General features: G+C 41.2%; 1 protein-coding gene across 1 annotated transcript; it reads right to left on the bottom strand.

The window, feature by feature from the left end:
* Window positions 1–958: 958 nt before the first annotated feature.
* Window positions 959–14791, bottom strand: LOC124622506 (myogenesis-regulating glycosidase-like). The gene is made up of 6 exons (XM_047148225.1): window positions 14712–14791; window positions 12549–12671; window positions 10220–11208; window positions 6519–6953; window positions 4600–4756; window positions 959–1310 (listed from the first exon to the last, which is right to left on the bottom strand). Exons 1-6 carry the CDS (start codon window positions 14719–14721, stop codon window positions 1111–1113), a joined length of 1914 nt encoding a protein of 637 aa, XP_047004181.1. The 5' UTR covers window positions 14722–14791; the 3' UTR covers window positions 959–1110.
* Between the last annotated feature and the right edge of the window lie 735 nt (window positions 14792–15526).

Below are 15526 nucleotides of genomic sequence, written 5' to 3'. Positions count from 1 at the left end.
TCTGCGTCTGTAGCGAAGTATCATCAAGAGTACGCTATATAGCTTGGAGAGGGTAATGATTTTCTTACAGACACCTGAAATTTTGTAAGTTATTATCAAATCTGTTATGTATTTGGGAGCAGATAGTGAATGATGCATAGACGAAATTTCCCAGTAATCATCCATTTGATTTCTTCCATCCTTGTAGGCAATTTTCCCCTCTCAACATCACCCACAGGATACTGTGAAGGCAAAAATGACGCATAGAAAATACTACTGACGAATCTGAGCAACTTGAAATTTCTAAACGGAGCAATCAAGTAACTGAGGATGCCATTAAATGCTGTGAATTCAAATATACAATTCTCGTATCGGGATACAAAGCAATTTTAAGGGAACATTATAGTAAAGACGAAATGTTTCATTAAGTATCCCAGACACAGGCACAAATGTGCGAAATCAATAAATTATAAACTTTTGTTAATGTCTTTGAGTGTGGTTTGCCAGGCATTTGCCTCTAACATATTTTAACAAAATACTGTTTCCCAGCTGTCTCTTAAAGGAATTGATGAGAATCCAAAGCATTTATGGTGACTGCACGGACTGACACAAGAAGGTTAGTTTTGTAATCGTGCTGCTAGCAGCTTGCGTTACTGAGCTTCGAGACAAGTCTTCAGATACTAATGTAGTATTTCAGGTAAAGCTCGTATATCCTTTCAGCTATCTTGTCATATGTTGTCACTTTCTCCGTGTATTTCAGTTGCGAGGCATTTCCTCACTTTTCCATGCACTCTTTGGAGCAGTGTTCATAGTTGAAATCGTACATTCTCTTAATACAAGTTAATTTTGCTACAGTACATGTGTTACTTCTTGACGTAAGCAATCCATACGTCGAAAACGTTTGTTTAACGGGAGAAGTGTCTATACACATTAAGAGGATATGTAAAACAAAGGAGTGAGACTAAAAGAGTGTACAACATAGTCTGCAACTAATGCTTGTATTTAAAATTTGCCATTATATAATTTTCCAGCTGTAATGCTTCAACGTGACATTCTTATAAGGCTGTGGTTGTTATTGTCCAAACATTGCCTTCATATCTAAGATGATATCGGGGTTTCAGACGGTGACGGCTATGACGAGGTGATCCTGGTGAAGTAGGGCAGCGTGTTGAGAGGCGCCGGGTAGTCGCGGAGCCAGGTGGGGCCCTCTATTGTGGGGTGCTCGGGGTCCACCTCGTCCCTCCAGGTGCCCTTTGGTAGGTAGATGTCTCGTGCGGTGTTTTTGTGGTAGATCACCGGCGCCACAAGGATGTCTTCGCCCAGAAGGAACTCTGCACAGAAAGGAAACAGCTTGCCACTCATACTGTGCAAATAATTGCTGCGTATTGTAACTTGTAAGGAAATACACTAGTGAGAAAATAATGATTAGAAAATTTATTTAATGAATTAAAAATAATAATAACCCATGTTTATGTCCTGTGAGCGTTTCCAGAAACATCTCACGGACTATATTGCATTAATACATCAAATTCACCAATTAGTAACTTCCACTTTAAAATCCTCTCAAAAGGAAAGACGTGGAACAAATTTATGACTGATAGGTGTGCTACATTTTCCGGAAACAATATTTAGCGTGTAACATGGGCCTAGGACAAGATGTAAAAATTTAGGATAGTGTTTAAAATTGTTTTTTCTGATAGTTGGTACACAGCTGAGGAATATCTAGTTATTCATTCTGACTTGTCTCTCTTCATGTACTTAGCAGACTCATTTGTTTGACAATCACTTATTCAGTCACACCTTCATTTATCACCTTCGACAGATCACCTCAAGAAGAAGAGACATGAAGTATGTGCGGTGGTTTACACTAACACAAGTGAAGCGACTCGTAAAATCATAATCTTTAATATCTTTATCTGCACATTGCTTAATGTTGTTGATATTTTACGTCATCTAGTATAAACTTGTAAACAAGAAGGAAGAGTGCTGTTTTTAAATAGCAAATGCATCCTCAATTGTATTAAAACTCTGTTGTTTAATTTATGTAGGTACCACAAAATATACGCCATTGCACTGGTACTTTTCAAAGAAAATAGTTACTTTCATCAATAGTAAAAGATGCGCGATTTCTATACCCAACTACATGTCGTACATTTCCACAATAAAAATTAAAAAGGGCCAGATACGTAACCCCTTCACTAGATAATCAGATAATGTGTGAAAATAAAAGATAATGAGGTTTGTTGTAAATTTCTTTCGAAATGCTAGAGTTTCCCAAACTCTTGCTTAATCGTACAGAGGAGCTGGTTGCATTTAACAGAATGTACCTGTACTTGTAAATCTCTACAAATACATATCATTTACACGACAATTACTTTGTCCCAAATGCTGTAATTGTGCCATTCAAACTTCAGCAGAATCTGAATGTTATTTTCAGCAACAATAATCTATCAGGAGACAATGTAATCGGAAATAAACGAACGAACAGCAGTATCTGTAAAGGGAATGAGAGAAATTGGAGTGTAGACCAATACATTAGTTCTTAGGTCTGCAAAACATGCAGAGCTAAACTCTATTATGTTATCTACTTTTGACACCACATTGATAACCAGCTGGAGTTTACACACAAGTGTATCAGTCATTGTACGAACACTAGTGTCTACTTATGGAGCTACCAACACATATTTGCATATGTGAAAATGGATTAAAAAAGTGATTGTGAGAATATGGCATGAATTGTTTGCTTCGAACTAGTGCTATAGAGTTACTGTCTCTACTGATATCAAGGCTGATACTAAAAGTTCCGTTGTTTTATTATGTAGTCGACGAACACGAAACTTTTTAAACTGTCTTTAGGAAGGGAATATACCAACTGATGTTCTTTAGTGTTGTCTGTTGGAGCCATATACGGAAAAAACCTGTAGAATGAGCATGACGAAAGGGAACTGAAATAATATGGGTGATACCGTCTAAATGAAACAACTTGTGTGACCCTGGCTGCTTATATTCGTTGCACATATCGGGGTGTCACAAACTGAATTCGTGTCCTGACCCAGAAAAAGTACAGCCGCCATACAAGATGAATAAGAATCAATTTCTACTACAGGAGTTTAGAGCAGGGTGAAGAGTGTAACGCACATTCTGTCCATATGCATTTCATGCATTTGTGTTATTAGTATCCTCTCTATACTCCACGTTGTTCTTTGTGGGTAATGGATGTGTCAGCGGCGGAATGTGGACTGAGAGTAAATCGAAGAAAGGCGAAAGTAATGCGATGCAGCAGAAATGAGATCAGCGAGGAACTTAATATCAGAAGTTGAGATCACGTACAAGACGAAGTGAATGAATCTTGCAGGCTGGGCAGCAACATAAACCGTGGTGGCAGAGCAAGGATGTCATGAAAAATAAAGACTAGCATTGGGCAAAATGGCATTCATGGCGTAGAGAAATCTACTAGAAGTATTACACATAGGTCTTAATTTGACGAAGAAATTTGTGACAAAGTACGTTTGGAGTACAGCACTGTATGGAAGCGAAGTACGGACAGTGGGAAACGCTGAACAGAAAGGAAGCGAAGCACTAGCGATAGGGTGCTACAGAAGAATGTTGAAACTTAGGAGGAATTGTAACGTAAGGAATGAGAGGGTTTTCCGCAGAATCAGTGAGGAAAGGAGTATATGGATAACACTGACAAGAAGAAGCTGCAGTTTGACACGCCATCTTTAAGACATGCAGGAATAGCTTCCATTGCGCCAGAGCGAACTGTGGAGGTTAAAAACCAAGACAAAGGTAGGAATAGACCTAGAAAATAAATTAGGACTTAGCTCGTCATTGCTACTCTGAGATGAAGGGATTCGCACAGGAGAGTAACAGGCTGATGACTCGAGATGGAAAGTTTGGAACAGGAGAGTGACAAGACTAACGTCTCCAAGGAAAAATAGGCAAGAAAGACCCACTAGCTGATTCATAGTAGAAACACTGATCTATAGACAGGACATTATCTCAAATGTTGTGCCTACTAAAGTGGTGAGCTCCTCCCATTCATAAAAACTGCCCGTCCTGGCACTTGGTAACAATCTGCTTTGAGACTAGGAAATGTTTTACGCTCAATTCGAATCTGAAATTTTCTTACAGTCAGTTGCTTTTTCTCGCCTAAAAATAGCAATGCCAGCAGGACATTAAGATTAATTTTAAGTGTTAAAGCGATGATCAAGTTTTCTCCTCCAAGAACTGTGAAATGGTCAACTTTGTTCATATCACTGCAGAAGAAAGAGAATAATCTGCTGAGAGAGAGACCAAACAGAAACTAAGGTATCAGCCAACAGAAGTCTAATGTGCAGCAGATGACAACAGCGCCTTGCAAATCAGATTTAAAACACTTCGTAATTCACAGAATTTTATCTTAGATCTGGGAAGACGCTTGCCTCATCACCCCGGCTATAGAGAGCTTCACAGTTTGATTGAATTTAGATGTATAATGCGTTACATTTGCTTGTAGGTGATGTACATTTATTGTGAAAGTATGACAAACAAATCTGTCACGCAAACGTGGTGAGTACTTTAGAATGCAGGAAGGCAGATAACACACACTGGTGGGACAGAGAAAGTCTGCGCTGGTACCTGAGTCGATGGTCTGTGCCGTGGAGTCTGTGGGGTCGAGCCACCAGACGGGCAGGTTGACCGGCGTGCCGTCCTCCACCGCCTTCTGCATCAGCTCCAGGATGCGCGGCGCGTACTTGGCGTGCAGGTCAGTCAAGTTGCGGGCGATCTCCAGCGTCTGCAACACGGTCGCTAGTGACAGCCTTCCGTAAAGTGTCTACCTGCTGGAAGTAAACCTTAGGAAGTACTCTGGAGCTAACGAGAAGTCTCGCTCGATTTTTATATTCTCATTTGAAATTTAGATATCTGTAAAATCTTCAGTAAGAGTGACACTTCTCTGAAGAAACCAATGAAACTAGTCTGACATGAGGAATGGCTACATCTTCTCAAGTTGGCTCAAAGATAATAACGCCTAGGTGCTAACAATACCATTTCCATACGCGACGCAGTATCACCGCAGTCAGAAGAGAACACAGTTTATTGGGCTATCCACAACACCGCTTTTCTCTTGTAGACTAGCCGAAGTTGTCACACCTGCGGGCCGCCGGCGTAACTGGCAGTCTGTACAATTTTTTGACGTTTGCAGACGGCATCAAGTGTACAGAAATTTTCAACTCCGGCTACTTAGCCAAATAATACACACCTCCTGCCTTTCCCGTTAGTTTCGTTTTACCAAATTTGCAACTCCAGCAAGAAAACTTCCAGAATCAACTGCTTACTGTGTCCATCTCCAGGTCTTCCTCTACAATTCTTGCCCCACAATTCGCTCAAGTACTAAATTGGTGATCTCTATATGTCTCCAAATGTGTCCTCTCAATCGACCACTTCCATTAATCAAGGTATGCCATAAATTTACTTTCTCCACTATTCAGATCAGTACCTCTTTACGTAGGTTACATTATCTACTCATATAATCTTCAGACCCCTTCAGTAGCATCACATTTCAACGCTTCTGTTCTCTTCTTGTCTGAACTGGTTATCTTTCGCGTTTCACTTCCGTACAAGGTTACACTCAAGACAAATACCTTCAGGAAAGATATCCTAACACTTAAAATAACTGTCGATCTTTTTCAGAAATGCTTTTCCGTCTATGGATAGTTTGCATTTTATATCCTCTCTCTACTTGATCCGTCATGCTATTTTACTACCCAAATCGCAAGACTCATCTACTATTGTTAATTTCCCGTTCCCTAATATACTTCCCGCAGCATCACATGATTTAATTCGTCTACATTCCATATCCCTTGTTTTGCTGTTGTAGATGTTCATCTTATATCTTTATTTAGAAACACTGTCCATTCCCTTCAACTGCTCTTCGAAGTCCTTTGCTGTCTCTGTCAGAATTACAATATGGTCTATAAACCTCAAAGTTTTTGTTTCGTCTTCCTGAACTTTACTTTATTTTCCAAATTTTTCATTGTTTTCCTTTACTGCTGGCTCGATGTACTAGTCGAATGTACACCATTACGAATCATTACTTAAAGTTCATGCCCCTCGAGTCTTATAACGGCCGTCTGGTTTCTGTTTCGCTCCCTGTATTTCACCCGTAATACTTTCAGAATTTCGAAGAGCGTAGTCCAGTCGATATTGTCAAAAGCTCTCTCCATATCTACAAAAACTACATCGTCGCTTTGCCTTTCCTTAACCTAGTCGTTTCTTCTGCAGTCTGCAGTCAAACATAAAAGATACTGAATGTATTTCACAACTACGAAGGTGACAGCCTTAAGTACATTAGTAGCGTCCAAATAGATGGATGAAGCCTGCAATTGGTCCCGAGTCACTCGATGCCTCGCATGTCAACGTGACACGTTATCTATTTAAATTATAATTCGAGAACAATCCACAGGGGAGTCCAATCGCAAGCAAGGAATTAGCTGTTTAGCGGGCTATTACTAATAGAGGAAACAGATGAATGCATCTTGTAATAGGTGTGAACGCACCTCGTTGTCGTAGTCCCACGGCGTGTAGGAAAATTTCACAACAGGCATGAAGACTGTGGCTTCCAGCCAACGCAGGAACAATTCGCTGGATGCCGGCTGGTCGTTCTGAACTGAACCGCCGATCATTTCCGGCAGCACGAAGGGGTGTCCGACCAGGTTGATCTGCAGCAGCTTGGGAATGAGCGTGTCGTAGCCGCCGTGGCCCGACCAGGAGTTTAGCACGATGTCCATGAGGAAGAAGTTGGGCAGCTTCTGGCTCTCCACACCCGTCTGTATCGACACCATGGAGCCGAACTGGGCGATCGTCTGCGCGAATGCGTCAGAGTAGGCTATCGGGCTGACCTCCTTGGGCTCTATGTTGGCCGGCTGCGGCAGGTAGTCCACCTCCCCAGCGGTGAACTCGAATCCGTCGATACCAGTCTCTTCTAGAAGCGCCTGGGAACAGTGAAGAACCAATACATTAGGAGACAAAATGGAAAGAGCTGACCTACCTAACATCGTGTTGGTCCTTCTTTAGAGCCCAATACAGCTCCTATTCTGTCATACATTCGATACCTCCATAGTAGGTTTCTAGAGGTTCGTGCCACCAGATCTCTGCATTCAGTGCCCTACGATTAAGGATCTGTGGTTGGCGGACGAGGAAGAGACACCCGTTAGCGCCACAGAAGTGATCCAGCAGATGAGGCGAATCTTGTGGCCAATACATTAAGGGGGGTAGGACGTCAAACCGGCCGACTTGGAGCAGGAGAGGCACCACAGGACATTTTATTTTCTACTGTCTACACTTTTACAAATAAATTCATAAAACTTTGTCAGCATGACCAAGAAGGATTCAGGATTCGCACTCATAGCAGTGAAAGTGCAAAAACATAACAAAACAGATTTTTGTTAGCTATGAAATTTCATCATTTTTTCACTTACTGTTGGCTGCATTTGTTGCTGTGGGTACATTTTTCTTCACACGTTTCTTTGATGAATTTTGCACAGCATACAAACCATACTTACAGGTGTATGAAACATTAGAATTTTCCCAATCTATTAAAAACTGTGGTAGAAATTGAGATAATTAACTATAAAATTTGATTTTTTTCTAAACATAAAGTTTAAAACGTAACAGCTCATTCATTTTTTCATAAATTAAATAGATTCTAGAGTTTCACACATTTGTAAGTATGGTTTGTATGCTGTGCAAAACTCATCGAGCAGTCTCTCTTACTTATGAAGAAAAGTGTACCTACAGCAACAAATGCAGCCAATAGTAAGTGAAAAAATGATGAAATTTCACATGTAAAAATAATTATTTTGTAATGTTTTTGAACTTCCGCTGCTACGAGTATGAATCCTGAATCATTCCTGGCCATGCTGACAAAGTTTTATGAATTTACTTGTAAAAGTATAGACAGTGGAAAATAAAATGTCCTGTGGTGCCCATCCTGCTCCAAGTCGGCCCGTTTAACGTCCTACCCCCCTTAGCGTGAGTTCTGTACCATGCGCCTCAGGTCACTACAGTGTGGTACTGAATATGTTACACAAGCATACAGGAGGAATGCCATCGCCGTCTGGGAAGGTATAAGGCATGAAGCAGTTCTATTCACGAACGAGCAGCTGTTAAATGGATTATGGCGTATCTAGATCTGGAGACACCCTTCCCAAGTGTAACAAGGAAAGTAATTCACCTGCCCATTTCAGACGTTTCCTTTGGTCCACAGTGTAATCTCCACGACCTGTTGCTAAATCTGAACCTCAGTACGAAGGACGTGCAGACGTCAGGAGCCACTGGACATGGAGATAACTCAATGGCAACAGTTGAATATTTGTGCCGGACCGCGCCTCGAATCCGAATTTCCGACCTTAGGCAATCTGTCGCTTTAATCGCTCCGGCTATCCGAGCATGCTCTACGATCGATCAACATTCTCAACTTATCGCACACTGCTGACTAGCAACCCTGTCCATTTACCTCACACACAGCTTCTTGCATTCCTGCGAGAGGTTCAGATCCTATTGAGTATCTGCACTAAGGGTATCATAGTAATGAACCTCACAGATATACTGCATAATATGAGTAGAGACCATATACATTATTATATATTTATGCCAACAGGCGGCATACAATTCGGCTGAGGTCAAACGCATGCTGTCTCCTTTACGAAGCCCTAAAATAGAAAGTCACTTGGCATGAGACCAGAAGGGCTCCGTATCCATTTATAAACATGTCGGACCAGACACCACTTTTTTCGAGAAAACGGCAGTAAATCTCAGTATTTCGGGGGAGGTTCCGACAGTAGGCGCAAATGGACAATGAGGTAACTCAATGGTGAAAGCTAAAATTTGTACAGGAGACGGAAAAAGGCAGCTGACGTCGTTAGCTCTGTCGAAATACAGATGTCTGTGATCTTGTCTTATGTGATATCCCCATGAGGATGCGCAGTGGGTCAGAACCTCTTGCGGCGATGTTCCAGGATGTTCTGTAATGAATCGGAATGTCCTGAAATGTTCGGGAATAGTCTGGAACATTTTGGAAGATTCCAGAATGTTTGGAAACATGCCTGAACATTCCAGAACACTCTCGAGTGTTGTGCAATGTCCTGGAAGATTGTGGGCTATTCGAAGGCTTTTTGGTGAGTTCCTGAATTTGTCACTGTTAGGGCTTATTAGTTACAAAGTTAGGAACCGAAAAAGTAGTGTAGTGTGTGAATAAAAACACACAGTGGAGCGTGAGTAGTTAAAATGATACGGTAACCGAATATAAATGGAAAAGAAAATGTGAAAAGTGTGTAATTATACTTACTGCAGTTGTTAATAAAAAGTTGATTGCATTTATATATTAGGCAGTGTCCAAACTTCGAAGAAAAGGAGATCTTACCAGTTGTGAGGCTAAACGGCGAAAAAAAAAGAACAATGAAGAAACGAAACAGACGAAGAGCGCCAAGCACATTTAAGTTCCCAACGAACGACGATAAGCAACGTGAGAAGCAGAGAAAATGAAGAACAATGAAATGAACGGACTGGAGAAATATGAATTGCCAGAAAGTAGTGCAGTGAGTTAGCAAAAACAAACAGTGAAGTGTCAGCAAAGTGGTACAGTGACTGAATATATATCTTACTAAATAGGCGACCGGCCTCATTGAACTCAACAGTGATTTCTGCAACATTGCCACTGTTGAGGACGCACTCATCGACCAAATTTAACATAATATGGTTCACGACTGTACTAATCCGGACGTGCTTTTTGGTAACAAAAAATAATATTGTGGACGTTATCAACTTTAAGATTAAAAAAAAAAATATTCCCGGTGAAGAGAGAATATACAAATCGAACTACACGATGGTAAAAGTTGAAGAAAATGTGAACTTCCTTACAGTATTTCTAAACTCTTTTCCAAATGCCACGAGTGCCATTACACTGCCTTCGACTTAAAACTGGGTCTCCGATCATACTACTCAGAAATCTCAGCTCACCAAAACTGTGTATGAGAACAAGGATGATCGTGAATCAGCTATCGAATAACATCATGGAAACCGAACTTAGGACTGGGAAGTACAAAGGACACACAGTATTTGTCCCAGAACACCACTGATCTCAACTGAACTGCCCTTGCACTTTAAAAGACTCGAATTCAAAGACTCCAGTAATGTAGAGCAATACGTTCTAGTAGATCCCGCTTGCATACCAACTACATACGTTTGCTTATATACTCACCAAGAGTCGGTTCGTCCACCAGGATACTGCATCAGGATTGGTGAAGTCGACAGCGCCAGCAACTTCATTCTGAAACTTGGTCTCGGTTTTACCATTCGCGTTGGTCACGAAGTAGCCTTTCTCCAGTGCCTCGGAGTAATACGGCTCACAGCCTTTGTTTACAAAGGGATGATTCCACAGCACTACACGGAACCCCAGATCGTGAAGATCGTCAGTGAGCTTCTTTATGTCGGGAAACTTGGTGGTGTCAAACGTCTGGCTTCCGTAACAGGTCTCCCACTTTTGATCAATTTCGATGTGGCTCTTGTTGAAACCATGGGCAATCACCTCGTTGGCGAGTTTCCGCACCGACTCCTCAGTAGTGTTTTTGCCGTATCGGACCAAGGTAGCCCAAACGGGACTCAGCACCATGGAGTCGTCTGGGATTGCAGTCGGCTTGCCTAGGTAGTTTTGGACAGCAAACTCGTGGGCCTCCCTGGCGTCCTCGAATGAACACAGGTCCCACTCCAGCAGGTTGTCGGCTCGATCGGCTGGGTAGGGAGACTTGTTCTCAGCAGTAAAACAGATAGCATTTACTGACTGGTTTGTATTCTGGTTGATGAAAAGAGGGACGTTCGAATGAACGTAGACGAATCTGCCGTCGGAGAAAAGCCAGTAGCGCACGGCAATGCCAGCTTGTATGCTTTGGTCTGTAATGTACGGGAAGTTCTCGTACTTGGTATCCTCGATGAGAAACTTTTGCTCTCTCTTCTCGATCCCGCCATAGATGTGGCTGGTCAAGTGGTTCTGACAACTGGTGAGCACCGTCTGGGGTGTGCTGACCCACTGCCGGACACCGAGGCAACGACCTTCTCGTCCTTGGCGCCGGAAGGCGATTTTATGGTCTCCAAAGTAGAAGGATTCTCCGTTAGTGCCTCTCACATGACGTGGCGCATGTGAGCGCTGCTCGCTGCTGATTGGGATGTAGCCGATTTCCACTTCGCTGCCATCTGCAACAAGTCAGTAACCAAACAGTGCCTTCAGAAATAGACCCTTATTTTTAGAATATTAGTGAGAATGCAGATTGGTGAGTTACTCTAGCCTACATTCTCGCACACGATTTCTAACATAACAACAGCAGTATTTACGTGCGTATGATGTGGCTCTTCGTTATTCACATTATGGATTTATACCACTTTCAATAAGTGAGGAGACACCATGCAGTGAATCTGACATCAAAATGTGGTTAGGCGTAGTTAGACATGTTGCTGCCGATAATATCAATTATTTTGCTTAGCTGATACGCTGAAAATGGAAGAAACTGAGAGATACTGATAATAAAATTTATGCTGGAACACATATTAAACATTAATGTCAAGTTAGTTCACAATAGCGGGAGGTTAGATTTTGTTCACCTGTAGTAAGGAAAGTACTGACATGACGTATGCGAATATGTAATTACGAAAACAAATAAAATTTTCAAGAAAAATTCCACTGATTTACTATCAGAAAGTTTATATTGTTATGGATTAGGCGGAAGTAAAGAATTGTGCAATCGAAGTAGATTTTATACTTCTTTCAGAAAACTAGTTTTGAGATTTAAATTAGCCTAAACCCATGGTACAATATGTTTAGACAGGAGAAATGAAACTGATACAAAATGAAAACTGTGCACTTTTTAGTGAGGAAAAAATCTTTATGTACTGTGGACTTGGCTATTATAAATATCAGTCATCTGAGGATTTTAGAAAGTTAACCTACATTCACACGTGTGACGCATAAGGCTACTTGTTAATGTTCCAGTACCTGAAAAAAATTTCATAGCTATATAATCCAGAGACTGGGAATAGACATCATCATGTACTGTCCCTTTGCTGAATTTAGTCATTTTGCAGACAAGAAAATACTGTGAAACCACGTAGTATATTAAGAAGGGGCAGCTGTCAGTGGTAATAATTTTAATGGAAGCTTCTTGCTGCAGTTAATATAATAAGTAAATGTAAGCTGATCTGCTTTTGGCGGTACGTTCTTTGTTTCCTTCAATTACAGACGGACATTTCCCTGTATTGATACCACCTTGCAATCATTTTCCACGAAGTGTGGTTTGATTAAGTCGAATAAGTGCGAACAGACCGTCATCTCAATATTTTCTGTCGCTGAAACAATAAACTCAAGACAGTAGAAAGTATTATTTTCATAGGTACTGGTTGGTCTCCCTCACACGTTTACCTGAAGTAATCGCTGGGTGTCAGCACAGATCGTGTCGTTTCGTTACGCTGCGAGTACAGAGTCGCGACTCTGCTACAGCTGATACCAGCGAGCCGCGCGGCAGCGGTCGCCGGCCACTCACCTTTGTGGGAGAGAATCTGCACGCGGCCAGCAGCCTCGTCGTAGCGGGTGCTGAGGCTGGCTGCGGCGGGAGCCACCAGCAGGCCGAGCGCCACCAGCAGCGGCACGGCGGTCGCGGGCAGAGCTGGAGGCAGAGGAGAGTGGCGCGTCGTCAAGCTCAGAGCATTCACAACAACTGCCACAAAAACACCTGGCATTTTGATTCTTCTGTACCGCTTTATCTGGTGAGGAAACGAGGGGCGATAACATCTCTGGGATCATGTTGTTTCCTAGGTCAAACAAATACATTTCTCTGCTTCACTTGGACGCCCCCTTGAGTGCGATGCGGTCTTTGTTGCCCTGCGATCCCCCTTCGAACCATGGCACACTCAGAAACCTCGAAGAATCCCATATGATCCTAAACAGGTCTACAGTATCAACCGCAGTCAGACGCCCTCTGTCGGGCCCCCTTGAATCTACGACATCCACCTTCTTGCGTGAATATTACTTGTACTTGTGTTTGAGCAGAACACAAAATGTTAACAATATCATCTGTGATTTCCTGTGTTAGTCTAGGGATGAAATGGCGCCTACGTTACACAGCGGTCTCGAATCGTGAATAAGTGACGTCCTCATGCTGATAACAATTCCAACGTAAGAGCTGCAGGAGATGGTTTGAACCCAAAAAAGACAACGCTCAGTCGCTATATTCTTGGCTGACTATCTGGACATTTGTGCGTTAGGAGATTATTTGTACACGAAAAGGACAACACTCGGTCACGAAGTGTTTGGTTGGAATTTCCCATGTCAGTGTAACAGGGTATAATATAGATGGAAGTACGGTAACAGTGTGCTTGTCTGCTGGTCGAATATATTCAGGATATTAATAGTAAGTTTAGCCCTCATACATACCATCATTAAGACGAATACATATCGACCTATGTACTGAATTCAAACTAGTGTGCGACTGCCCACAATAGAGACTCTTATTACAAATTTAGTCTCGTTGTTAGCAGTATACCTAAAAGGCGAAAACTTTTAAAAATTGACTGACTTTTTGTAAGTTTCAACATGATGTTCTGTTTTATAATGATGTCTCTTACCTTTATTTTATGTTTTGTACAATAGATTGGAATTCATCACATTCGTGAAATATCTTTCTGAGAACACAATTTGATCCTGATTTATGGGAACCTTTGTAACAGAATAATACTGCAGAACTACGTATATCCTTTATTCCCCTACTCCTTCAATAGCCCCCTGACCCTGTAAAATATCGCCTTACAGCAGGTCAGTGTAATTCTCCCTATATCGGTCATAACTACGGAAGATCAATATGAGTACGCATTGAGATCGTACACAATCCCATAAAAAAATGAAACATCCTACCATGACAGAGATTCTAATTACACGATTTTGTAGTACTGCATTTTAACGAAACAGAAGTCGTTCTACCCTTGGTGTGAGTTCCAGGTTACCTAGGATTACAGGATAACAGAATAGAACAGAAAATATGGGTGACTTACTTAATTTGGCCATTAAAAGGCGCCTTGAAGAGACTGTGCCACACATACTCGGCTGCTTCCCGTTTTGTATGAGAAACGTTTGACTCTAAAAACCTTTGACTTAGGGCTGTATGGATAGCGATCCTGTACCTCACTAAACATCGTATAAAATTATATTTTACCAAAATAAAGTCCGGCTTGCCAGCAGATTTTTGGTGGGGTTGGATATCGCTCATAGACGTTTTCGAAGCTTAAAAGAAACATTAAAAAATTTCCATTTCCTCCTGTAATCCAATGGTAACCAAAGGGAAATACCTGTAGTAAACTACTCAGTGGCGAATATCTAAAATAGTGTCTTACTTTATTTTTCAATCGCATTTCTTAGCTACATAGAAATGGTGTTTCCGTTCACGTACTACTTACTCATTACTCTCTTAAAATTATCCATCATGAGAACTGTTACTAGCCTTATGAAATAACTGCACTTCAGACATCAGACATGAAAGAGCCACCCGTACTTGTGCAGGTTAGATGCAAAAGATTTTAAGAAATCACTACATGAACTAAATGCATCTAAAATGTCTTTCAAAAACAGTGAAATACTAAACTAGAAATAAACCCTAGAATCCAAGCCTTACAGTAATCTACAACAGTGCCACCCACAGGGGGCGTGAGCTCACCTTGTACCATCCTAGAGCTCGCTGTGAAGTGCAGTACTGCTGCAGCTGATCTCCTGGCGTGAAGATTCAATACATGGCTTATATATATATATAGTGAAATTTTGTCCAAAGCTGCAAGTAACTTGCACATGAAGGACGCGCTTATCACCGCCGTGTTTTACGATGAACTCTTAAGATATGAATACTCTCGAATCGCGTTTCGTCGCACTCCGAGGTAACTTATCAGTATAATGTGATACTTAACGTGGTCGGATAAAAGCTTTATCGTTTGCTAAAAGAAAGAAAGATCGTTAAGTTATAAATAATTTGCTCTTTTTAACACAAAGGTAAAGTAACTGTTATCTGAACGAAGGAACGCAGTATTCTGGTTTCCTCAGTGGAGTAAAGTTTCAGCTGGCGTGACGTCACAATCATTTTATGCTTTGTGTCTTTATTTGCGTTAAACGGAATTTGCATATGATAGTATGTAATAATTTATTTTTATAGTTCCGACGAGTACAAAATTCCAAATAAATTATTATTAAAAAATTTAGATCGAACAAACGGATAATGTAAACCAATGAAAACGCTAAAGTCAGTTGAAACTGGATGAGGAAAGTAAGTATAGCCTATAAATGTATTAGAAATGAAACGGATGGACATTGTAGACACTGACCAGATAATGGGTTTCCTTTGTTCTTTGTTTTCTCGCTTTTTTTCTCCCTTAGACAATGAGCAACCCGTTATATATCTAAATGCTAATCAATTTAAAATTTCAATATACGAAGATAGTGATTACATGAAGTGTGGAAACTGCTAGTATCTTTTCTGTAGTT

The sequence above is a fragment of the Schistocerca americana genome, chromosome 7 (assembly GCF_021461395.2).
Source record: "Schistocerca americana isolate TAMUIC-IGC-003095 chromosome 7, iqSchAmer2.1, whole genome shotgun sequence".
In the NCBI taxonomy this organism is placed as follows: Eukaryota; Metazoa; Arthropoda; class Insecta; order Orthoptera; family Acrididae; genus Schistocerca; species Schistocerca americana.
The sequence above is the reverse complement of the archived record's forward strand: the minus strand, read 5'-3'. Positions and strand labels throughout refer to the sequence as shown.